The 24,391-nt window shown below is 44.1% G+C and overlaps 1 protein-coding gene across 3 annotated transcripts in view; it reads left to right on the top strand.

Moving 5' to 3' along the window:
* Nucleotides 1-24,391, top strand: part of Tbc1d9 (TBC1 domain family member 9) — a 105,757-nt gene that overhangs the window by 56,567 nt on the left and 24,799 nt on the right. For 2 of the 3 annotated variants that reach the window (XM_028881789.2, XM_028881788.2), the window contains exons 3-9: nt 1,124-1,242; nt 9,512-9,740; nt 10,157-10,418; nt 12,862-13,069; nt 16,152-16,358; nt 17,672-17,842; nt 18,607-18,757. In XM_028881789.2, the coding sequence (XP_028737622.1) occupies nt 1,124-1,242; nt 9,512-9,740; nt 10,157-10,418; nt 12,862-13,069; nt 16,152-16,358; nt 17,672-17,842; nt 18,607-18,757 (1,347 nt within the window). Of the gene's footprint in view, nt 1-1,123; nt 1,243-5,511; nt 5,724-9,511; nt 9,741-10,156; nt 10,419-12,861; nt 13,070-16,151; nt 16,359-17,671; nt 17,843-18,606; nt 18,758-24,391 lie in introns of those variants that run through there. The other variant, XM_037206127.1, reaches the window with a different exon arrangement.

Below are 24,391 nucleotides of genomic sequence, written 5' to 3'. Positions count from 1 at the left end.
AGTCTAACAGAAGTATCCCTTATCAGTGTCTGGTCCTAAAGGGAAAGAGCTTGGGTTTCCTTTTTCTTTTTGTCTTCCCTCCAAGAGTGGTCCGGAGGTGCCTGGAGCATTCCTGTCAGTCTTAAAGATGCTTTAGTTCAGAATCCAGAGATCTGAGTATATTTGCAGATAACACCCACATCTCTCACCTTTCTTCCTTTGCTGGGAATTCTGAATTTCTAGTGACAAAGAATGTAGAAAATGGGCATTCTTGAGATCTCAATTAGAAGATAACTTGGGAATCTTAGGCAACATCCTAAGAACCAATGACACCAGAGCTCATTCCTCAATGTGGAGATAAGAAGCACATGCAATCAAGATGTGTAACTGCAGATATTTTATCTCTAAAGCCTTTTTCCCTGTAGGATCATGATAAAGGGAATTCATTCTAGCATTGTCTAACTTCATCCTGACTCTCATCCTGTTATGCCCAGCAGGGTAGCTACATATATTACAAGGCTGGGATGGTTTAATTTGTAGGTTTCCAAGTGAGGTTATGTGTTTCTTAGCAACTGGCAGAAATGCAGTGACTTGGTTGGAAGCTGCAGGGATGAGCTCATCTGTGTTTCAAGGCAGCGAGTGGCACCAGGGAGGGTGACTGCTGTCCTCTAGTGATGGGCTACTTTCATATCTCATTCATAATTGAACAAGGCTCATTTTTTGCCCATTATGAGATGGTTCTGTACTATCTCCATGAGCATTGCTCACCCAGTGTTGCAGCTTAACCACAGAAAGCTCACATCCTGACAAGATCTATGGCACCCTGGAAATGACACATTCTGGAAGGGAGAAGAAAAGAGCTACATCCCAGTTCATGCGCCTTTCCAGTATGTGTGGCTACGTCAACTGAACCAGTCTGTTTCTGGAATGACCTCGTTCGAATAATCTAGAACACAGTACTTGCTCTTGGTTGTCCTTCTAGCTGTTGTCCTGTGTGTCTCTTCTCTGGGGGGCTGAAGTCAGAACTCCAGGGCTAGGAAGCAGTCTCCTGCCGGCGTCAAGTGCTGGAGGAGTAAGTTTGGTTCTTAACATGTCTTTGGCGTGAAACTTGACATCTGTTGCTGCCCACTCTGCTTCCACGCAGGCGGCTCCAGGAAGGAGGTTACTGAGCACTGGGAATGGCTGGAGCAGAATCTATTGCAGACACTCTCCATCTTCGAGAATGAGAATGACATCACCACGTTCGTAAGGGGAAAAATACAGGTAGTAGCCTTTTCACTTTATTTTGGCTGAATGTTACTGAAATATGCATCATGCTTGTATAAAATTCTCAAATAATGAAAAAATATTTTAAACACACCAAAGCCTTTTAATTGGAAAAAACCTAACATTTACAGAAATATTGCAAAAATAAGGACTGTATATAACCCGACCTTGTGCAATTCACTCAGACTTACCTCATAACATCCCACCCCACTTACTTAGGATTCTTAAGGCTAACTAACACACCCTCCAGTGTGTGTTTTCCATTAGTGATTTTTGATGAAAAAAACAAACCCTAAACATTATTTAACAATGTATATAGATGCATCATTATTATAGCCCTTAAATATTTAGCATATATTCTAATTTTTTAAAAAATTACATTTATTTATGTGTTTTAGTGTTTTGCACACATGTGTATCTGTGCACCATGTATGTACCTGGTGCCCTCCAAGGTCAGAAAAGGTCATTGGAGCCTCTGGAACTAGATTTAAAGATGCTTGGGAGCTTTCATGTGGTGCTGGGAACCAAACCCGGATCCTCTGGAAGAGCAGCCAGTGCTCTTAACCGCTGAGCCATCTCCCCAGTCCCACACAGTCTGATCTAAACAGGGTTGATTGTAGCCTCGATGGCTGTGTTGTTCAGCCTGTGAGGGAACCGAGTTGGTTTCCACCTCTTCAGTCTCCTTCGGTCTGGAGCATTTCCACAGCCTCCCTTATGTCTTGTGACATTAATGTTGTTAAATTGTGCACTTCTGGTTTTTATAAAAGGATGTTTTGTTTGAGGTTCTGTCAGATGTCTCTCTGTGATTGAATTCAAGTTGTGCCTTCCTGGGATGGAGTGCTAAGTTGGCGTCTTGTGTCCTCCTCAATCTACTGTGTCCCGAGGCACACGATACTCATCTGCCACACTGGTGTCATGAACCCGTTCAAACCTATTCATTTTTCCATTGTAGCATTCACACTTTTATATTTATAAATAATGATATTTCTATAGAAAAATATTTTAAACCACAGATACCCCATTTTTTTTGGGGGGGGGCGTCAAAATGTCCCTATTGGTGTAGTATCCATCAATGGTTTTTAAAAATCTGAATAGTTCTTCAGTGTGGAAGTTTGCAAATGATGGTTTTATTAAAATATAAAATTGACACTGACAGACTAATATAACTTAGACTTTACTTCAATGTTATCATTTTGAAAAGTCCATGTCTTTTTTCATTTCACAATCCAGTCCAGAATCATAGACTTCCTTTGTCCCCTTGTTCTTTCTTCGGTCCTGTGTTGGGTGTGTGTGTTGTAATTAGTTCAGTCACTCCCTGTGCTCTGATATTTAGGTGCCATCCAACATTTTGCAACTATAAATTCTGCTACGTTTAAAATCGCGTCATCTGTGCTTGCATGTGATCGAGGCTGTACCTGTAGGCTGAGCTACAGTAGAACTGCCAGACTGAGGGGTCAATGTGTATGCTGCTCTGCTAACTATTTTCAGCTCCCCTCCAGGGTGCTGTCCTGTTGTATATTCCCACTGGCATGTGTGGGAACAGCTTCTCCAATAGTGTAGATTCTCCAGCTTTCCAGCTTCTGCCAGCCTTATGGCCAGGGAGACTGCATCACTAGTGCCCGACTTGTGTTTGTGTGAGAACTTAGGTAGCATTTCCTATGTTGAAGGGCCACATTCTGTATCTCTTTATACACTGCTGCATGTATCTTCTGTTTGTCTTTCATAGGATTTGGGGGTCTTATTTTTCTTGAATGTTTCGTGTGTGTGTGTGTGTGTGTGTGTGTGTGTGTGTGTGTGTGTGTGTGTGAAGACCAGAGGACAATCGGGGTGTCGTTCCTCAAGTTCCTCTTCTTTTGTTTTTTAAAGACAGAATCTCTCTCTGGCCTGGGACTGGCAAGGTCACTAAGCTGGCTGGCCGCCAGCCCCCGAGACCCCCCTGTCTGTCTCTGTCTCCGCCACACTAGGATGCTGCACCCTGCCCGGCTTTGTTTTACTGGGTCCCAGGGGTTGAATCTAGCCCCTCGCTCCTTCAGGGCAAGCACTTTACGGGCTGTGCTGTCTTCCTGGCCTCCTTTTCTTCCATTTTGAGAAGTTGATTACATAGAAAGGCCGTTGCCTTTTGCTGGGGACACACATGTGCTGTAGCTGTTACTGTTTCTCGTTGGTCATCAGACTTGGCTCATGACAATTTTTGCCACACAAAGTTGTAAATGACTTTTGTGTGTTTGGGGATTGCTCAAAATGATCAATTCTTTCTGTAGCGACTGGGTTTTTAGACATGGTTAAAAAACCCTTTTTAGAACCCAAATAAGGGGAATTCTAAGTAGTCTGGTGGAGTGCTGCTGTAAAATCCCATAGAAAAACCAGTGCTCTCTTTCCTCTTTCTACATGACTAAACTTTCCCACGAGCATGTAATAATTGAAACAGGAAAGTTAATAACAAATAGAAGTTCATTACCCGTTAGGCTCTGATGTGTTTGAAGTAGGGAGCTGAATTTGAAGTGGGCCATATCCATCTCTGAAAATGAACTGTAGAAAAAGCTCATACAGTGACCCCAGCATGATTCTTATGCCCAGCCTTCCCTCAGAATGAATGGGCACATTGGGAAGGGCCAGATACAGACAACTTTTGAGTGTGTGTGTGTGTGTGTGTGTGTGTGTGTGTGTGTGTGTGTGTAGTAATGGAGAGCTCTGTGGTGAAACAGACTCTGTGAATAATTCATGTGTGTGAATATAGAGATGAGGAGAGCTACTAATTGTTTCATGTACGAGGGGCTGGAGGAAAGATGGCGGCCAGCTGGAGTGGGGAAGACACAGACATGTGACAGCATAGATAACCAGGGGCCACCTACGTTGTAACCACAGTCCGACCTCTCATACTGCCATCTCTGTATAAAGTAAGAAAGATGTAGAGGAAGAAACAAAAGCTTCCGTCCGATGGGAGGACAAATTATGTCAAATAGTTTTTCTTCTCACTACATTAAATATGTCAGGCTTATTTCCCCTGAAACCATTTATGAGGAGGGAATCCCCATTAATGTAATAATGTGTGAAAGAATGTCATTCATGTGCAAATGAATAGATTGCTGGTTCACAGATTGTCCAATAATTAATTAAGGGAAATAGCAGGCTTATTTGTTATAATATCTAATTAACTTTTGTAAATGGTTAATGTAATAGTTAACTATATAGACAACAGGAATTCAAGTGCCATGCATAACAGTTTGTATACTTATTTCTAGTATTCTGTTTTCCTATGTAGCCCTGACTAGTATCTACTACATTTACATAATTATAGTTGTTGGGTTTTTTAAATTTTTTGTTTTGTTTTTTTTGAGACAGGCTGTCCTGGAATTCACTCTGTAGACCAGGCTGACCTTGAACACACAGAGATCTGTCTGTCTCTGCCTCCCAAGCTCTGGGATTAAAGGCATGCACCACTACCACCTGGCTAATTATGCTTGTTTTAATAAAAGAATATAACTCTCCATAATTGACTTTACTTTCTTGTCTTTCTAGAAGTTACCTTTGCTTCTAAATTAGCAAGTGATAGGCAGGCACAAATAAAAATAGAGTTACCACTTTAGTTCCCGTGACTTTTGACACAAATTACATTTCTCCACTCTCCTTTAGGATAGAGATTAATAGATGAAGTTATTAAAACATTTTAATGAACCAAAATATTTTAATGGACCTTAAGTATATGTTGTTATATCAGAATCTTGTGTGCTTGCTTTCACACTCAGAATTTTAAAGGCTTATTTTATTATTTTAACTAGGTGTATGTGCTTGTGTCTGTGTAAGGTATGTGCACAATAGTGCAGGTCTCTGCAGAGCTGGAGTTACAGACGGTTGTGAGTCACCTGATGAGTGTCCTGAGAAACGGACTTGGGTTCTCTGGAAGAGCAGTACTTGCCCTTAACCTGAGCCATGTTTTCAGCCTGTTGTTGAAATGACTTTGAAGTTTAATGTCTCTATGTTTTATTTTTCTGCCCACAATTATAAGGCTAAACATTTTTTTGTGTTTACCAAGTTTTTGGGTTTTCATTTGTTTGGTTGGTTGGGGTTTTTGTTTTGTTTTGGGACAGGGTCTTACTGTGTAGTCCTGGCGTATCTGGAACTTATTGTGTAGACTAGGCTTGTGTAGAACTCACAGAGAACTCTTCCTCTCAAGCAATTAAAGCATACACCACAGTGGACAGCCTCTGGCTTACCAAGTTTATTTTACTCTTTGAAGATATCTTTGCATATTTAAATTAACATTAGGCATGCACTGTGTTAGATATGTTGAATTTCTGACGTTATGAGGGGCTGTTACCTAGGACCAGAGTGGTTTATTGTAGAGTAAGTAGAGCCCATAGAACTTAGAGGAAAGAAACATTCCATTCCTGTGTTCCATCAACCTGGCCTTCTGGCTTAACACTCCCAGAAAAGCCAAGGAACTTGGCTTGGGCATTCCAGACTGTCTTTTCCGAAAGGTGGGAAAGGTGGAAGTGGGGGGCTATTGACTGATCTATTGATGAATGTACATTAGGCCCCAGATCGTCTCAAGCTATCGTTTCTTAGTTTCATACTTTCATAAATCTACTCATGCTTAAGAACACTCTTTAAGTTTAATGAACATTCTAGAGTTGGTATTTAGCGTAGTGTTTTTGTACCAAAAAAATACTGGGCCTTACCTGTGGTCTGCTGTGTATCACTTGGTTTTAATGTCCTCCCTGTTCTGACTTTGGCAAGAGATCTGCCACAGTGGTCCAGAACAATAAATATAAGCCCACTTGAGGTTTCCAGGCTAATTCTAGGTTGCTGGGGTTGCCTAGGAAACGCTGATGCTGCTTCCTAGTACTGGATTCTCCTCTTAATTGTGTGTATGTGCTTTTTCATTCATTCATTCTTTCTTTTCTTTTTTTTTTTTTTTTTTTTGTTGGAAACAGTGTCATTTTGTAGCCCAGGTTTACCTAGAAGTTATTATGTAGCCCAGGCTGGCCTCAAACTCATCAAGATCCTTCTAAACTCTTCCCACCCAGTAATCTAATGCCCTCACACCACCTCTGGTTGTCTGACAGTCCTCATGTATCTCTACTGAAGCCTGCTCATGCCTAGAATAACCTGGGTCCAACTTCTTGGCCTCCACAGACATCAACATCTCTGTTCTCTCAGGCTTTGTAGCAGAACTAGTTAGAGGAAAACAGTCTTCTCTTAGATGTTCTCCCAGGGAAGAATGTTGTGTTTCTCGTGCTACCCTGGGTGATGAAAGACGGAGTCCACAACTAGAAACTTAGCTTCCTAAACATGGCTCACTGTGAAACAATGTAGATTCCACAATCCATAATTGACATTATACAATAAAAACCAAAATATGACTCCTTAAGATCTGTTCTCATTTGGGAGCACAGCATATTTTCTTCTAAGAATACTGCACTGGATACCTTTTAGATGTTAGGTATGGTAAATGTTCAAGACACGGTTGTTAGTGTTGGAACTCATATTTACTAGTTGAGGAAAATATAAACAGAATCCAGCGTAAACTGAAAGCGTATAGAATTGAGAACGCTTAGATGGAATTATGTGTTGCTTAGTTGACGGATGGGAATGGTCAGGGGGCGATCTTACGATGTGAATTCAGCATAGGCTTCGGTAAGAATGTTGTTGGCGAGTCTCTGTTTCAGAACACGGCTGTACAAAACCTGAGCGGGGAGGGAATCTTGACAGGAAGCCACTGTGATAATTCTGGCTTGTGCTGAGGATCTAGGGGTGGCTCTGAAGGTGGAATAGATGGAAGTTGGGGTGTGGGGTTGTGTTCACGTAGGGATTCCACTCTTTGATCTTAACTCTGTGTCCAAGATTTCAGTCCCATGAATGGTGAGAGGATTTTTGGAAGACGGAGGCCTCCCTTCTGCCACTGTTCCTCATTGCCACCACTGCAGGCCACAAGGGAGAAGGTGTGGCAAGGGACATTAAATTCAGGAAATAGTTCCAGTCTGTGACTCAGAGAGTCACCAGTGCTGTGCAAGGGGAGAGACTCAGAGCTAGAGGGTTCTCAGGGAGGTGGGAATTAACAAGCCTGGCTCTGAGGGTTGGTGTGACTGACTGAGGCCGATCAGGGACTCTCAGAGTGACAGCACGAGACTCGAGAAGGTGAGAGAGTTGTAAATGACACTGTACGCCCAGAGGGCACCTGCAGAGCTCTTCAGACACTGTACAGTGAAGGAAAAAGTTACAGTGCTGGTTTGACTCAAAATGAACAGAAGTGGTGAACTGCTTAGGTTACTGGTAGTAAGAATTACGTAGTCAAAATTATTGTTTTTGATTAGTTTTACTCCTTTTGCATATGCACGTATGTCCTGTGCATCACATATGTGCCTGGTGCCTGTGGAGGCCAGAGGGGCAGCTGGATCCCCTGAAACTTGAGTTATGGACCGTTGTGAACCACCGTGGGAGTACTGGGAAGTGAACCCCAGGCCCCTGCAATATAAACGCTCTTAACCGCTGAGCCATTGCTCCAGTTTCCAAAATTAGCTTTTTGGAGCGGAGCGTGTGTGTGTGTGTGTGTGTGTGTGTGTGTGTGTGTGTGTGTGTGTGTATGAGTGTGTATGAGTGTGTATGTATTGTGTGTGTAAATATATGAGTGTGTGTGTGTGTGTATGTGTGTTTGTGAGATGGGTGCATGTGCATGAATGAACACATGTGTGGAGGCCAGAGGGCAATGTTTGGGATTCTCCTCAATTGTTCCCCACCTTATTTTATGAGACAATATCTTTCATAGAATCTAGAAGTCTCTCATTCAGCTAGACAGGTTGACCCCAAAGTACCCGGGGTCTTCCCGTCTCTGCGTCACCAGAGCCAGCATTAGAGGATTGGTCTCCACAGCTGATTTCCGTGTCATTCTGGACAGCCGAATTCAGGTCCTCACACTTGCATAGCGACCCCCTTACTAACTGATCCAGGTAGCTAGTCCTCCCTCAAATTTTGTTTTAAGAGGATGTTTGCGGGGGAATATTAAAGCTATCCTGGAAGGATGAGAGCCCAGTAGATAGCCCAAGGGCCAGGAATTGTACATATCGTGAGCCTGTTGTAAGTTTTTATCCCAGGGATGCCAGAGGACTGAGTCAGTTCTAAGAAAATCCCAGAGTTGTCACAAGTTCACACAGACCCAGGTGACACACTGGGCCCTGAATCCACAGCTGCTGTGCTCTGAAGCGCAGGCTTTTCCAGGGAGGATGGGATGAGAGAGAAATGGAGATGAAGTAGGGGCCGATTTGATGATTACAAAGTCAGTCATGGAATTCGAGGGAGCCTTCTCTTTTAAAGAATATTTATTTTTGTGTGTATGTATATGCATGCTCTCACACACGTATGTTGGTGTGTGTGCCAGAGTGTCCGTGTGGAAGTTAAGAGGACATCTTGCAGGAGTTGGTTCTCTCCTTTCACCATTTGGGTCCTGGGGATTGAACTCGGGTCATCAGACTTGGCAGCAAGTGTCTTTAGCCACCGAGCCATCTCTCCAGCCCAAAGTAGCTTTCTTCTCTAAAGAGATGCACAGACACAGTCTTCAGGGAGTTACAGAGGAATTGGCTAGCAACTAAATGGCTTCTCAGGCTGCCAGAGTGATTCCGTGGCAGGTTTAGATTAGACCAGTGTCTTGCTATACAAACATTTTATCTACTGCCCAGCTGTCAAAGAATCCTGTGTCTAATTGAGTTCCCTTCTTGTATACACTTGTTTTCATCTTGGATGACTCCCAAGGTGTGGGGTCTCTGATTGGATGTCTGTTAGTGACATACAGTCAATCCTTCCTTCCTTGGCCTTCTATGGCGATTTTTTTTTTTTTTTTTGAGACAGGCAGAAGCTGACCTTTATGATAACACTGTCATAACATGCTTAGTAAAAATTAATCTAGCAAGGTGCTTATGTTTTCTTATTTTGAGATAAAGCAGCTTCATTTCTAGGAAGCATAAGAAACTAATGAACACCAATGGACATGTAATAAAATCCTTGGGCAATCTTTCAGTGCACAAATGCTATGTGTTAATTGGCTAAGCATGAAGGCTCTTGAGAAGCTGAAACAGGAAGAGCACAGTGAATCCTAAGGCCAGGCTGAACATAGTAAGTTCCAGGACAACCCAGAACTAACCAGAAGCTTAGAATTTGGCGGGTTGCCTCTGAAGAGAATTAATTGTTAAAACAAATCTGGGCTTAGGAAGTGTTTCGTTCCAATCTGCTCAGCTGCAGTCATAATTCCATCTGTATGCTCTCTCCCCATCAGGGCATCATTGCAGAATATAACAAAATCAATGATGTGAAAGAAGATGACGACACAGAGAAGTTCAAAGAGGCCATCGTGAAGTTCCACAGGCTGTTTGGGATGCCCGAAGAGGAGAAACTTGTCAACTATTACTCTTGCAGCTACTGGAAGGGGAAGGTGCCCCGGCAGGGCTGGATGTACCTCAGCATTAACCACCTGTGCTTTTCCTCCTTCCTGATGGGCAGGGAAGGTGAGTGAGTGCTCAGTGTTTCAGTGGGAGCCTTTGGGAAGTTCACTGAGGCTTTCCCTAACTCCTAAACCAAGTCAGAATATCAAAAGCATGTCTGTAGACTTGAGTCGAGATCTTTTCCTGACCATTTAACAAGTGAATTCAATTATTTTCAATTCAAAGTTGCAAACAAATTATCCATTGAGTACTTGGGGTTCACTAAAGGTATAGTTGATTTAGTAGACATGATTTCAGTCTGTAATAATTCTGATCCCAGAGTTTATACAAGTAATACAAGTTATAACAAACAAATGAGGCAATAAAGATAGGGTCAGGAGCTCAAAAGAGCTGGGCAGGTTGGGAGCAAGGCCGTGAGGTTACCCTATCTGGAAAGACACTAAAGTAAGTGTTGACTCGACCTTGTTGCCTGTGCTCAGCCAAGCTGGTGATCCGGTGGGTGGACATCACTCAACTTGAGAAGAACGCCACGCTGCTTTTGCCAGATGTGATCAAAGTGAGCACACGATCCAGCGAGCATTTCTTCTCCGTGTTCCTCAACATCAACGAGACGTTCAAGCTGATGGAGCAGCTTGCCAACATAGCCATGAGGCAGCTCTTGGACAATGAAGGATTTGAACAAGACCGGTCCCTGCCGAAACTCAAGAAGAAATCTCCCAAAAAAGTGTCTGCTCTGAAACGGTGGGTGAGAGAAACCGCGGAACTCAGGAATGGAAAGCCTTTCCATTCGTGCGGACACTGAGTTCTGACCGACTCCAGCTTATGAGCACTTTCCTGAGCATAGCACAATGGGGAAAGACTGCCTGAGCCACTGCGGTTGGTGAGAGAGGCAGGAATGACCGGTTCCTCCATCACGTGGTGGGGTCTCTGCCAGCCTTAAGTACAGAATGCAGTGGGCCCACAATGACCTCACGTGACCTCTCAGTGGAGCTGCCCTGAGCCGGGCTCATGGGTGACAGAAAGGGGAACACTTTGTGCAGAAGGATGGACATGTGGAGGAAGCCCAAGAAACACCAGGAGCAGTAGGTCAGAGGTCAGGGCACGGGATGAGAAGCTGCAGGGAAGCCTGGAAGGTTAGGTGTGGAAGCTGAAAAGAAAGGATCAGCTCGGAACCCCCAAGGCCAAGTTCTCAGCACAGAGGAGACATATTTGTCCCAGAGGGACAGAGGGCAGAGAATGAGACAAAGACAGCAGATAGATGATGAGGGAGAAGGGGAAGGGAACAAGGGAGAGGGGGCAGGGGGATTTGTCTGGTGCAGGGGTTAGTGTAGGGGCTGGAACAAAGGACTGCCTCTGGATAGAGGAGGCAGATGTGGTACATAGGAAAAAGGCAGTTTATAAAGGTAAAGGGGAAACCCTGTGTGAGGATGACGTGTTTAGTTTTAATTGGGCATGTTAATTAGATGAGCCAAAGGGGACTTTTGATAATACTTTGATAGCTGGACCTTGGTAGTCAGCCTCGGGAGTGAGTCTGGCATAAGAAAGTGTCCAAAGAAGGGAACAGACCTTGGTGGCTAGCTTTAGGAATGCAATCTAGTGGTTTTTTTTAGCAAGACAGAGGTAACGGGGAGTAGGGCAAGGCCTGCCAGAGCCAAGCTTGCCATGCTCGGGCCAACTAGAGTCCCTTAAAATGAGTCGAGGAAGAGAGTATCCAGGGCATTTGAAAGGCCAGCTTTGATTATGTTGCATGGAGTTGTCTGCAGGACATCAGGAGGGGGGTCATTCCTGTAAGGGACCTGAGGGTGGAAGCAGTTGTACGCAAATGGCAGTGGGAGCCTGAGAGGAACTGGTTAAGATGTCTTTGGGGTTCTGTGTGGGGTTTGACATCCTAGTGAACAACAGATTTATTAATTACCTTGATGGATGATAAAGCTGGTAAAAGTCAAAGGCAATTGACAGAGAAGGGATGGGAATTTTTTTAAGTTTGGGAACTATTGGATGCTGTGTGACTTTTTCTGCAGAGACAGGAACAAGTGGCTGTCCATCCCAGATATGACCCCTGTAACAGACCAGAGAAATGATCCCCTGAATCTGGCTTAGTGAACCAGTGAGCCCGAGTTTGTCACTGAGAAACCCACCCTAGCATGGGCATTCACTCCTGGAGACATGGCATCACCACCACTGTGGTACAGGCCATTCAGCCTGATGGAGAGTGCCTTCTCCCAGCAGTGTTCACCTCCCCCAAAGCCCTCGGAGGGGCCTGGTGAATGCTGTGTGGCCTGGGGAGTCTAGGAGTCTCCCTGCTCCCTCCAGGAGTGGGTGGTGCCATTCAGGGAAAAATGGCTACGCAACCAAACAGGCTGGATGCAAGACTGCTGGGAATACTTTATTGGTGAGGGGAGATACCCTATTGAAGCCTAAGAATAAAGCTTAAGAAAACAGTCTTAAAATGAGATCTCTGTAGGAGTGAAAAGGATGCTGATGTGTGCAGCTCCAGAGCTGATAAGGACCCAGGTGATTTTACAGAGAGCAGGGAGGGTGGAGGATTCTTCTGCATTCACCCTCTCTGCTGGGGGAAGCCAAGCGGCAGACTAGACCTTCTGTGAGGCATGGTGGGCTGGAAGCCTGAGGGGAGAGTTCTAAACGGGAGAAAGGGTATCAGCAGGGCAGTACTGGGGTCAGCTGAGGCCTCAGGTGAGATCTGGAGCCTTTGTCTCTATAATTGTCCCCAGGTCTCTTCACACTGTCCTGTAGTTCAGTGTGGAGAGTGACATCCAGCAGACTCGCTTTGCTGTTCAGGATGTCATTAGGTCTTTCAGGGCTACCCAGAGAAACCTGTCTCAAAAAACTAAAAAAGGAAAAAGAAAAGACAAGACTTCGGATAAAAGTTTAAAGACCTCTTTAAGAATTCCTGAGTTATTTAGAAAGAGAGTGAACTTCCTTTCTTAGTCCTACTTTGCCCAAGATTTTTTAACACTTACAGATACTAATTGTAAAATGGCTGGATATAGTAAAACAATGCTGTACTTTGAGATCCCGAGGTTGGAGTCCCAGCAATATACAGCTGAGGATGGGAGAAATGGGTCTGGGAAGGCTGAGAGGCAAGGGCCGGGGACCTACATGGCCATAGTTAAAGAGCGTTAGTGCTTCTTTCCTGGTGGTCTGAACTGTAGTTGTTTCGCAGGGATCTGGATGCCAGGGCGAAGAGTGAGCGGTACCGTGCCCTCTTCCGGCTGCCCAAAGATGAAAAGCTCGATGGTCACACTGACTGCACCCTGTGGACTCCATTTAACAAAATGCACATCTTGGGCCAGATGTTTGTCTCCACAAATTACATCTGCTTTACCAGCAAGGAGGAAAACCTCTGCAGCCTCATAATTCCACTCCGAGAAGTAAGTGTTGAATGGAAATCCATATTTTAGGACGTCCATTTGTAATGCTTTTCTGTGTGAACCAGGGATTTCTTTTCTTTATTTACTGTGTGTGTGTGTGTGTGTGTGTATGTATGTTTTGCATGCGGAAGAGTGTGCCAGTGTGTTCACCCACGCCCGCCGGTGGAGGTCAGAAGAAGTTGTCGGTGGCCTTCCTCCATCATCTCTGCTTTGAGCAGACTTCTTGCTGAACCAGAAGCTCACTGGTCTAGCTTAGCTGGCTGATGGTCAGTGATTCACTTGTCTCCACCCCCAGTGCTCAGGCTGGACAGATGCAGCCATGCTGAGCTGTGGATTCCGTGGCATTCAAACTCCAGTCCAATACACATTGAGTGCTCTTATCCACAGCACACCATTGCTCCAGGGCTTCTTTCTTCCTCCTCCTCCTCCTCCCCTTCTTTCTCTTCCTCCTCCTCCCCCTCCCCCTTCTTGTTCTTTTTTTAACAAGACATCATTCAGGTTTTTTTGCCATCGGTGATTACTGATGATGCCTGTGATGGGCAGCACAGAGTTGGGAGCCCTGTGTTTTCCAGTCAGAAGTTAGGGGAGCAGAGCTTTTGGACTCACTGTGTTAGGAGCCTCGTGGTAGATGTCAGGTTTCACTCGGCTGCTCTTCTCTGTTTTTAAAGTGTTGCCTGAGTCATCACATTTCCCTCTTTCCCTGTATTTTAGGAGTAATGCATTACTGCCATAGCTCATTTGCAAAAGAACAGATCATAAAAAGACAATTTCCTTCCTGCTCCAGCTTTTCCTGTGCATTGCTATGCATATGTCATATAATTTAGACATAAATGTAGGGGAGTTTTTAGTTTTATTTCATCTAACAGTGAGTATAAATCAGTTCCAAAGTCAATTTTTAATGACTACATATTACTCCATTAAATGTACATACATAATGTGTTCACCTATTTATCTATGGCTATACACTTTCACTCTTGCTGTTTTTCCCGTCACATGTATAAATTTCCTTAAGTTACAATTACGGATTTCCTGAAGCTGAATTGGTCAATCAAAAAAAAAAAAAAAAAACACACAAAACTATCAAACAGTTGATGGATTCACTTCAGTTTGTCACAGGTTTTGCTCGTTGGTATTATAACATATTTTGAGGCCAGGATAATTTACTGGGGGTGAATTCAGAGGTGGGGAGATCAGTTACATTTACATTTAGTAGTTAACGGGCTTCATAATTTTTTCCTGCAAATTCACCTTGGTTGATAAGTTTTTCATTTAGTTCTAAGCATAATTTTCAAATTTTTCGTGTGTGTGTGTGTGTGTGTGTGTGTGTGTGTATCTGTGTGTGTATGATATGTGTGAGTGTGTTTGTGATGTGAGTGTATATGATGTGTGTGGTGTGTGTGAGTGTATATGTGTGATGTGTATGTGAGAGTGTGTGTGGTGTGTGTGAGTATATATGTGTATGATGTGTGTGTGATGTGTGTGAGTGTATATGGTGTGTGTGTATGTGGTGTGTGTGTGAGTGTATGTGTGTGATGTGTGTAAATGTGTGTGTGAGAGTGTGTGGTGTGTGTATATATGTGTGTACGATGTGTGTACGATGTGTGTGTGTGCATGTGTGTGATGTGTGTGATGTGTATGTGATGGCATGAAAGCCGCAGCACAGCGTGGAGGTCTGAGGACAGTGTTGTGTTGGTGATTCTCTTCTAACTTGACGTTGGTTCCAGGCTTGGACAGCAAGCCCCTTACCTGATGAGCCATCTTGCTGACGCCTTAGCACAATTTCCTTCATCAGATCCCTCCTGGACATGGTATAGCAGTTACCCAGAGCGGCAAGTTACCCAAATGCGCTTTGGGATCAGGACAGGCATAGTGACCCAATGTGCAGAGGAAACTCAACTCTTCAGACTTCAGACTGCAGAGTGGAGGAAATGCCGCCTTAGACAGAAAGTCGGAGCTGTGGTGATGGGCACACCACGTCCTGTTTGCCTTAAGATCTCCCCTGATGTACCAAAGCAAATAGTCTGAGTGTGTTTGGGTCTGTTTGGGCTTGATGACAGCCCTGTTAAAACCATCAGCATTGGACTTTGGAGATGGCCTGAGTTTGCATCCTCAGGACCCGTGTTTAAATTCAAGCATGACAGTATGCTCCTGTTTTGGCAGCAAAGGCTGAAGGGTCCCTGACGCTCCCTGGCCAGCCAGCCTAGCTGAACTGGTGAACCCCCAGTTCAGGAGCAAAAAGTGAGGTAGGAAAGTGATTGAGGAAGACACTCAGAATTTCCTCCTGACTTGCCCATGCCTGTGCACACACATGCACATTCCCACATGCATACACAGAAAACACATATTCACAAACACAACGCTAACAAAAAACACTTCAGTTCAAAGACAGCTATTTCTCTTCCCCTTGTCTTTCACACTGTAGGAGACTTGCGTGAACACACAGGCACACACACAGGCACACAGAGTCTGCAGGTGCGCATAGGGCTCCAGCTGAGTTGTTTATATCATGTCTGCTCCAGAACAAGTCCTTGAAAGCGTTAGCAGCCAAGCCCTGGCGTCTACGTGACGTACCCAGTGGACTGGTAGTGTTTCGAAAGCTAGCCTTTACTTAGTAAAAGGAGCCAGCTTTGGAATTGCTTCCTCTCTTGCTGATGAGACCGCAGCTAGGAGTCCTGTCTCCTTTCGCCCCATGAAATTTTAATGAAAAACTGGAATTCTTTTTCAGTTCTCAACCTTGGCACCCTGGGCATCCGGGGCCAGTTATTGCTGCAGACCTGTGCCTCCGCAGGGTGTCTGGCAGCATCCCTGCTAGGCAACTGTCACTTCTCCACTTGTGACAACCAAATATGCCTCTGGTTGCTGAAAAACACCCCCTGGTTTGGAAAAACCCCGAAGGATAGTTGTAGTTTCTGGTATTGACCCCGGTTTGATTTGTATAAGGCATTGTGTTTCATTGGGGCAGAATTGGGAGCGTCGCCATTTGTCTAAGGGGGGCATGGATGGCTCCTCCAGGGAATTGGAACTTCAGCGTGCTGCATTTCCAGCCTTCCCATTCAGGCACCCTTGCTTCCTGTTTCCTCAGGTGACCATCGTGGAAAAGGCTGACAGCTGCAGTGTGCTCCCCAGTCCCCTCTCCATCAGCACCAGGAACAGAATGACCTTCCTGTTTGCCAACTTGAAAGACAGAGACTTCCTGGTGCAGAGGATCTCAGATTTCCTGCAGCAAACGACTTCTCGAATCTACTCAGACAGAGAGTTCTCAGGAAGCTGCAACAGTTCTGATGATGAGGTTGGTAGGAGACACCCGAGCGTAGTGGGGTGCTCCTGTGCTCAGGCCTGGAGTGTGCACCTCCTTGTCAAATTGTTTGCCTGTCAGATTTAACAGCTGTGCTAAGTCCTCTGCCCCAGTACCAGTACAATATTTCAGCAAGATTGTCTTGTTATTAGGAACTGGTATTTAATCATAGCTCTAAAAAAAACTTCAGGATGGTCCAGCATCCCTTATGGCTTCACACATAAGAGGCAAGTACTCTGCTATAGAGCTACGACCCCAGCCTTCACTAGGTTCTCCAGGCTGGCCTTGAACTCACTTCATAGCCCATGTAGGCCTTGACCCTCGACTGGGGTTACAGACTTACACCCCCAGGCCCAGTTTAAGCCTCTTTTCTTTACATTGTCCTTAAGTGGTTTGACCTGATTGCGTGGAAAGTAACTTTTTCTATTTGGTGACATCAGTGGGAAGAATACAGAAGTCTCTAAGTGAAGTCAGACCTGAAATATAGCATCATTATGGTGATGTTTCTGCAATGAAATACACATTAGGCCACCATCCAGGGAAGCTGGAACCCAGAGAAGACAGGCACCTAGCTAGAGCAATGGAGGAAGTTTCTGTTAGCTAATCCATATTTTAAAGATGGTGAGGTTGCACGTACCGTCCTTCTCCCTGCTGCCTGGCCACTTATGTAGCGTTTTTGAGATGCCAGAAACTGGACAATAGGAGAACAAGCAGTCTCCAAAGCTTTTGCTTCCTCTGTGTCATGCTTCGCAAAGAGGCAAATCAGTGAAACAGAAAACCAAACACTTTTGTTGAAATAATGCAAGGGAAATTCTTTATTGTAGTAATTCGTTACTTGACAATAGTACTCTGGTTTCTCTGCAGATAATATAAATCTTTGTACATTTTTTTCTTTTGTTTCATTTTTTTGAGACAGTATCTCATGTACATCAGCCTGGTCTGGAACTTGCTGTGAGGCTGAAGATGGCCTTGAACTTTCAATTCTGGCTTATAGTCATATAGCACCACACCCAGTTCATGTGTTGCTGGGATCAAATCCAGAGCATTGTGTATAGTAAGCAAACACCCTATACCTGCTGAGCTACATGCCTGGTCCCGGGAAATCTATTTTGAGCACTGAAATGCTGTCGTTTATGACTTTTGCCCCATTATAACTCCTGAAAAAGTATTGACATGTTGGCATTTCCTGTTTCTTCACGTAGCAAGAAGCATATGAGAAAACATAACCTAGCTATTAATATCCGTACAGAAGACATAAAGGAGTCAGTTGTGTCCAGGCCCATCCACGTGTCCCTCTCCATTGACAGGTGTACTCCCGGCCCAGCAGCCTCGTTTCCTGCAGTCCCCAGAGAAGCACTAGCTCCGACCCTGATGGAGAGCGCGCCTTTAACCTCAATGGCAACAGCGTCCCCACAGCCACACAGACCCTCATGACCATGTACCGGCGGCGATCTCCAGAAGAATTCAACCCGAAATTGGTAGGTACCTTTTGCATTTCACCAAAACTTGCTGTATTAAAACAAAACCATTAAAACATGTTAAGATTCATATCTGCTACTTGTGCACATGTGCGCACTAATGCACGTGTGTGCACAGACCCCTTGGAGCTAGAGCTCCAGGCGATTTCAAGATTCCTGACTTATGGGAATGCCGGGGTCTCAATTCTGATTGTATACTCTTGACCACTGAGCCATCTCTCTAGTCCCCATGTAGATATTTTTAATGGAATTAAACTAATTAACATCTACAGAAGTGGCCAAAAACATCTGTAGAAATGTCTCTAACATATTTTTCCCATAAACAAGCAAAGCGGTATTTATCTAACTCTGTCGTTAGGATAACAGAGTGCGTTACTGAAGCATCGAGAGCCACAACACCGGTATGACTACTTTTCTTTGTCTTTGGTCTTGTTTTAACTACTGTGTAAGCCAAACAACAAGTAAGTTCATGCTTGCTCAGAGCGGGTTTAAAAGTCACCAGTTCACATTCACATAAAACCACAGGTATGATTAGCATTCTACTGGCCCATTAAGTAGGACCCTGCTACTGAACAGAAAGCTTGGTGACGGAACAGGCTGTGGTTGATGGGTAAAATTAGGAAAGAACTCTTAACATCTGAGTTCTACATTCTCCAGAGCTCTGTCAGGTCAACAGGGATTGCGTTCCGCTCTGTCATGACAGTCCTCAGCACTTCCCCCCAGAGACTTCTGGGACATCAGTCATGTTCCATTATGTCTTTCAGGCCAAAGAATTTTTGAAAGAGCAAGCCTGGAAGATTCACTTTGCTGAGTATGGGCAGGGGATCTGCATGTACCGCACAGAGAAGACTCGGGAGCTGGTGCTGAAGGGGATCCCAGAGAGCATGCGTGGAGAGCTCTGGCTGCTGCTTTCAGGTAGGGGGCGCTAAGAGCAGCGCTGTGGGGTGACTGGGGCCTCCTCCCAACCTCCACAGAGGCATCCCAAGTCCTTTGAGATAAGAGACCCCAAATCAAAGCTGGGTCTGGTTTCCTCACCAGGTACTGAAGTCTGCTGTAGTAACTGTTCCCTCATGGGGTACCCAAGGCCAGTAGTTCCTGCTGTCCAATCCCCTCACCTCACCCGTTTCTCCAGTGAGGCTGTTTAGGGGGAAGAAACAGAATCTGAAGTAGGAGTGTGACACTTTGTAAGTTGAAATGCTCCTTCTCCTGGCAATGTTGACTTCACTGAGAACATTTCAGTGGACCCTGTTGTGTGGACTTTTCCTGGGGAGATGTGGGCATACGTCTACTCACCCCAACTAGGGCACCCACAGATGACTAAAGAAAGAATTCGCTGAGGTCTGGTTAGTGAGCCAGTGAGATTAATTAGGCTGACCCATCAGAGTGTGGGTGAGAGGGTCCTTACAGGAGGACGGGCCACCTGCTGGCATGGAAACCACTGAGGAAGGTCTCCAGAAATGACTGGCGGCTGCTTGCATTACACTCTGTCCTCAGGGAATGCTTTCCAAGACCCCTCAGTCAATGTCTGCAGACACAGCAGACTTCGATCCTGTATGTACTATAGATTTTCCTATACACACATGCATATTTATGATAAAGGCTAACTTACTAACGAGGCAGGGTAAAATATTAATAAATGATAATAAAACAAAGTCATTGTAATAAAATAATATTCCACAATAAAAGTCATCTAAAATAGTGAACTAATTTTCTGTGTTTTTTTTTTCCACTCAATATTTTTATTTTAATATTTTAGTCTTTTAGGATAAGCTACCACTGTTTTCTGCCATCTGGAAACATCCAGTGCACCTCAGAAATCTTTGTACCCCAACCACAGAACATACTTTTGGCCATCACCAACCTTCACTTTAATCATACATCAGTTGCTTTAGCTGATGAAGATAGGAAATGTCAGCACTCTAACTAGGTCCATGAGAATATTTTTATTTGAACCTAGAGATGGCCTCATCCAAGTACCATTATTAAATCTTTTTACTTGAAAAAAATAGTATTGAAACTTAAAAATAAAGTGACTGGACTTACAAGAAAGCCTTGCAAACATTGTGGATCTTTCTAGAAGTAGATATAAATGGAAAATTGCCTATCACGCAATGGTAGATAAAAATGGAAAATATCCCCTATCACGGGATATATCTCAGAAATAAGAGGATCAAGTTCTAAAAATAAAATAAAGATAAAAATGGTTTTATCTATTTTATGTAAACTTGATTTTTTTTGTTTTTTCCCTATTTCCTTAAGTAGACCAGACACAGGTCCTCATTTAGAAGTTAAATGTGAGCTGGGCATGGTGGTGAATGTTTGCAATCCTAAGACTGTAGAGGCCGAGGCAAGACAATCTCTTCAAGTTCAAGGCCAGCCTGGGATCCATAGTTAGTTCATTGCCAACCCGGGTTACTTAAAAAGACATTGTTTCAGAAAAAGCAAAAGGAAGCTCAGATTGGAACATGGCACTCTCTAATCACACGTCAGAGAAGACCATCATCTTGTAGAGTTCTCTTATCCAGCGTGGTCACCTTGACAACCAGATTCAGAGCACCGACAGAGTACAGGAAAAGTTCGTTTCTCTCCCTCTCCTTCAAATTAGAACTTATTTATAGCTACATTTTAGATTCAAATGAATTCACCATGAAGCCAGTCTATAGCAGCAGCACGCATCCCACTCACAGAGACAGATTCAGGTAGAGGGATCCAGTCAGTATTTTGTCTAACAGAGGGGCGTATGTGACTGAAAGGTGGCATGTCTGCACACCGCCCTTGGCTGTGTATATGTATATGCCCATACACTGAGGAGTGGGGTACACGTGGGAACCAGCCTGCCCATAAAGGTCGTCCAGCTTCTGGCCGGGAAGCCCATGCTGGGACCTGTTGCTTCCAGTGCCCCTTAAGGCTGCTGCTTGTTCTCTGGACCTACTGAAGTCACGTTCAGTCTGTCCCCAGGGAGAGCAGAGCCAACGTCAGGATGCTGCCAACCAGTCGGCCATTGTCAGGCACTGGGACAGGGCCAACCATTGGCTGGGTGACACTGTCTTCTAAAATGAAATGTACATGTTTACTTTGTCATTCTCTATGTACTTTACCGTTTGTTTTTAAATTAAACCTCTTTTGAGCTATAACGTAAGATTTACCAAAGTGCACACAACCTAGTGATCTGAAATATCCATAGACTCATGTCCTGATCAGCGCAGTTAATTTTAGACCATTGTCACCGTTCTCAAAAGAAATTACCCATACTCTTTTGCCAGTCAGTCTTCACGTCCTGCAGCCATGGAAGAGAGTGGTCACCTACAATCTGTCGCTGTAGATTGTCTGCTGTGGACCCTCAGTGTTTCCTGACTGACTTCCACCTAGGATGGCATTTGCAGGGTGCAAGCATGTTGCAGCTTGTGTCAACATTTCACTCCTTATTAGAGCCCAGCGCCGCACTTGATGCGTTTATCACTTGACAGTCAGTTTAGGCTGTGCTGCGAGGGTTGACATCAACCCTTTTGGATACTTTTGTGAGTGAGTGTGTGTGTGTGTGTGTGTGTGTGTGTGTGTGTGTGTGTGTGTGTGTAGAACTTCTGGCCCTTCTGATGACTCCATACCTTACCTTTTAAGCAACCCGTAGGAGTTTGGCTGGAGCAGCCCATCTTTGCACGGCCCCCGGTGAAGCTTGAGGTTCCAGTCTCTCCACATGCCCCCTGTCATTCACTGATGTCTGTTGTTGCTCACCCAGTGGGTGTCAGTGCTTTCTAACCTGGGACTTGAGTTTAAGGGAGGTTGGGTATTTGTTTGTTCGTTTGTTTGTTTGTTTGTTTGAGACACGGTCTCTCTGTGTAGCCCTGGCTGTCCTGGAACTCACTCTGTAGACCAGGCTGGGCTCGAACTCACAGAGATCTGCCTGCCTCTGCCTCCCAAGTGCTGGAATTAAAGGCGTGAGCCACAATGGCCCAGCTTGGGGAAGTTGTTTATTTTGGTTTGATTTGGTAATTTTTTTTAACTTAATATAATATTTTAATTCATTCTTTGAGTATTTCGTACATGTATATAATGTATTTTGATCATTTCACCCTTACATCCCATCCGACTCTTTCTGGACCTACCACCACTGGCGTTCCACGCTTCCAAATTTCTGTTCTTCGTCCCTTCCTTTGTAAAACCGACTGAATCCAATTAATGTTGCCCATATGCGTATGGGTGTGCAGCCATACATCGTGTGTAGTCAGCCCCAGAGGCCACACCCCTGAAGAAACATGACTCTTCCTTCCCCAGCAGCCATTAATTGTCTGTAGTGCCTAGTAGGGGCGTGGCCTGTGAGCTTCTGCCCATGACTCCAGCAGACACTACTGGACAGTCTTTCCATCCTGTGTTCTGCGCTGTCCCCTGAGCCTTGGGGGAGGGGTAAAGGGACATTTACACACCCCATTTGGAGCTGAGGGCTCCACAGCCACGTGTTCTTTAGTTATGGTTTTAATTAATTTCCTCAATTGTTTGTTGACTGTTTATATAGTTTTTCTGTAGAAATATCTACTGAGGTCCTTTGCCCACTTTAAATTATGTAATATATCAATTACTAAGTCATGAGTTTTTTAATTAGTTTTGGATACAAATCTCTTATGAGAGTTTTCAAACTATTCCATTCTGTTGCCTGTGTTTTCACTGTGTGCTTTGAAGCACCATTTTTAAGATTTTGAGGGAGTATGATCTTTCTTTTGTCACTGTACTTTTAAGGCATGAGAGCTTAGACCAGTGGTTCTCAACCTGTGGGTCCTGACCCCTGGTGTTGAACCACCCTTTCATGGGGGTCACCCAAGACCATCAGAAAACACAGATATTTACATTACAATTCATAACAGTAACAAAATTACAGTTAAGAAGTAGCAACAAAATAATCTTGTGGTTGGGGATCACCACAACATGAGGAACTGTATTAAAGGATTGCAGCCTGAGGAAAACTGAGACCCACTGGCTTGGACCTGTGTTTTCTAATGAGACTTGAGATTTAGATCACTGATCCAACTGAGTTACTTTCTGTGTGTTAGAAGGAATGGTTTAACTTCATCCTTTCCACATGAATGTACTGATGTCCTGGAATCATTTGTTGAAAAGACTCTGCTTCCCAGATTTGAGTTGTCTTAACACCTCAAAAAGGACCATAACTATGGGGATTTATGTCTAGACTTCAAGTTTTAATCCATTGGTTTATATGTCTGTCTAAGGCAGTATCACAGAGCCTCCATTACTAACTTTGTAGTAAGTTTGAGGCAAAGGAATGTGAACCCTCCAATAATTGTTTTTTCTTTCAAGATTGTTTCAGCCATTTAGAGTCACTTACATTTCCAAAGAGTTTAGGGTCAGCTAATCCGTCTCTACAGAACGGGCTCCTGTGATTTTGATGGTGTTGTGTTAAGTCTGTAGGGGTGGTTTTCCTATCTTAGCAGTTCCAGTCTATGGACAGAGGAGCTCTTTCTGTCTATTTGGATCTTTGTTCATTTCTTTGGGCTGCTTGTAGTTTATGTTAAGTCTGACAGTTACTTCTGGATAGTTCGGTTTTTGATCTTTTATAAATGGATTTGTTTTCTTTTGTTTGACAGTTGTTCTTTGCTAGCATATATACATGGAGCTTATTTTTGTGTATTTATCCTGTATCCTGCATCTTTAACATATTCATTTTTCAATACTAGTGATTAGTAGTGGGAGGGTACCTTCTCATGTACCTGTTGCTCAGTGGTATGCCTCTTTTTGAATCATGTCTGTTTCTTTGCCTACTTTTAATTGGACTTTTGCTAATTTGTTAGTATTTTGCACTTTTTTGCTATTTTTATATGAATTTCTTACATATTTAAAAATGACTAGTATTAGCATTATTTATGTTTTAGCATATCTCTGTGTGTGTATTTTCCACTTGTGTAGGTATTCTTGGAGACCAGTACAGGGCATTCAGTCCTCTGGAGTAAGAGGTGCAGACACTTGGGAGCTGCGTGACTTGGTTACCAGGAACTGAACTCAGGTCCTCGGCAAGAGCCATCTCTCCAGCCCCTATTTTATTTTATTTTATTTATTATTAGAATGCGTATATGGGGTGTGTGTGTGTGTGTGTGTGTGTGTGTGTGTGTGTGTGTGTGTACACCACAGTGCACATGTCATGTGGAGGTCAGAAAACGAAGTATTTTATGTTGCTCCTCTCTTTCCACTCTGGGTCCAGAGATGAAACTCGGTTGATCTGACTCGCATGGGGACTGCTTTTACTGAGACACCCAAATTCCTTGTAAAGTTTTGCATTCTGGATAATTGCTCCTTATCGGATACATGGTTTATTTGTGTTTTCCCTGTCCTGTCTGTTTCTTTTGCGCTCTGTTGATTGTTCTCTGTTGTGAGCCAAGCTTTTGAACTTAGGTGATCTTACCCATTTCTACTATTACTGCCTGTGCCCTGTGGGTGTGATTGATATCATACCCAAACCGAACTGCTCTGTCAAGAATGTCCTCCCTCTTTTCCTCGGGCAGCTTTTTGGCTTTACGGCTTATGCTCTAGTCCTCCATCCGTGCT

The sequence above is a fragment of the Peromyscus leucopus genome, chromosome 5, assembly GCF_004664715.2.
Source record: "Peromyscus leucopus breed LL Stock chromosome 5, UCI_PerLeu_2.1, whole genome shotgun sequence".
Lineage (NCBI taxonomy): Eukaryota > Metazoa > Chordata > Mammalia > Rodentia > Cricetidae > Peromyscus > Peromyscus leucopus.
The sequence above is the reverse complement of the archived record's forward strand: the minus strand, read 5'-3'. Positions and strand labels throughout refer to the sequence as shown.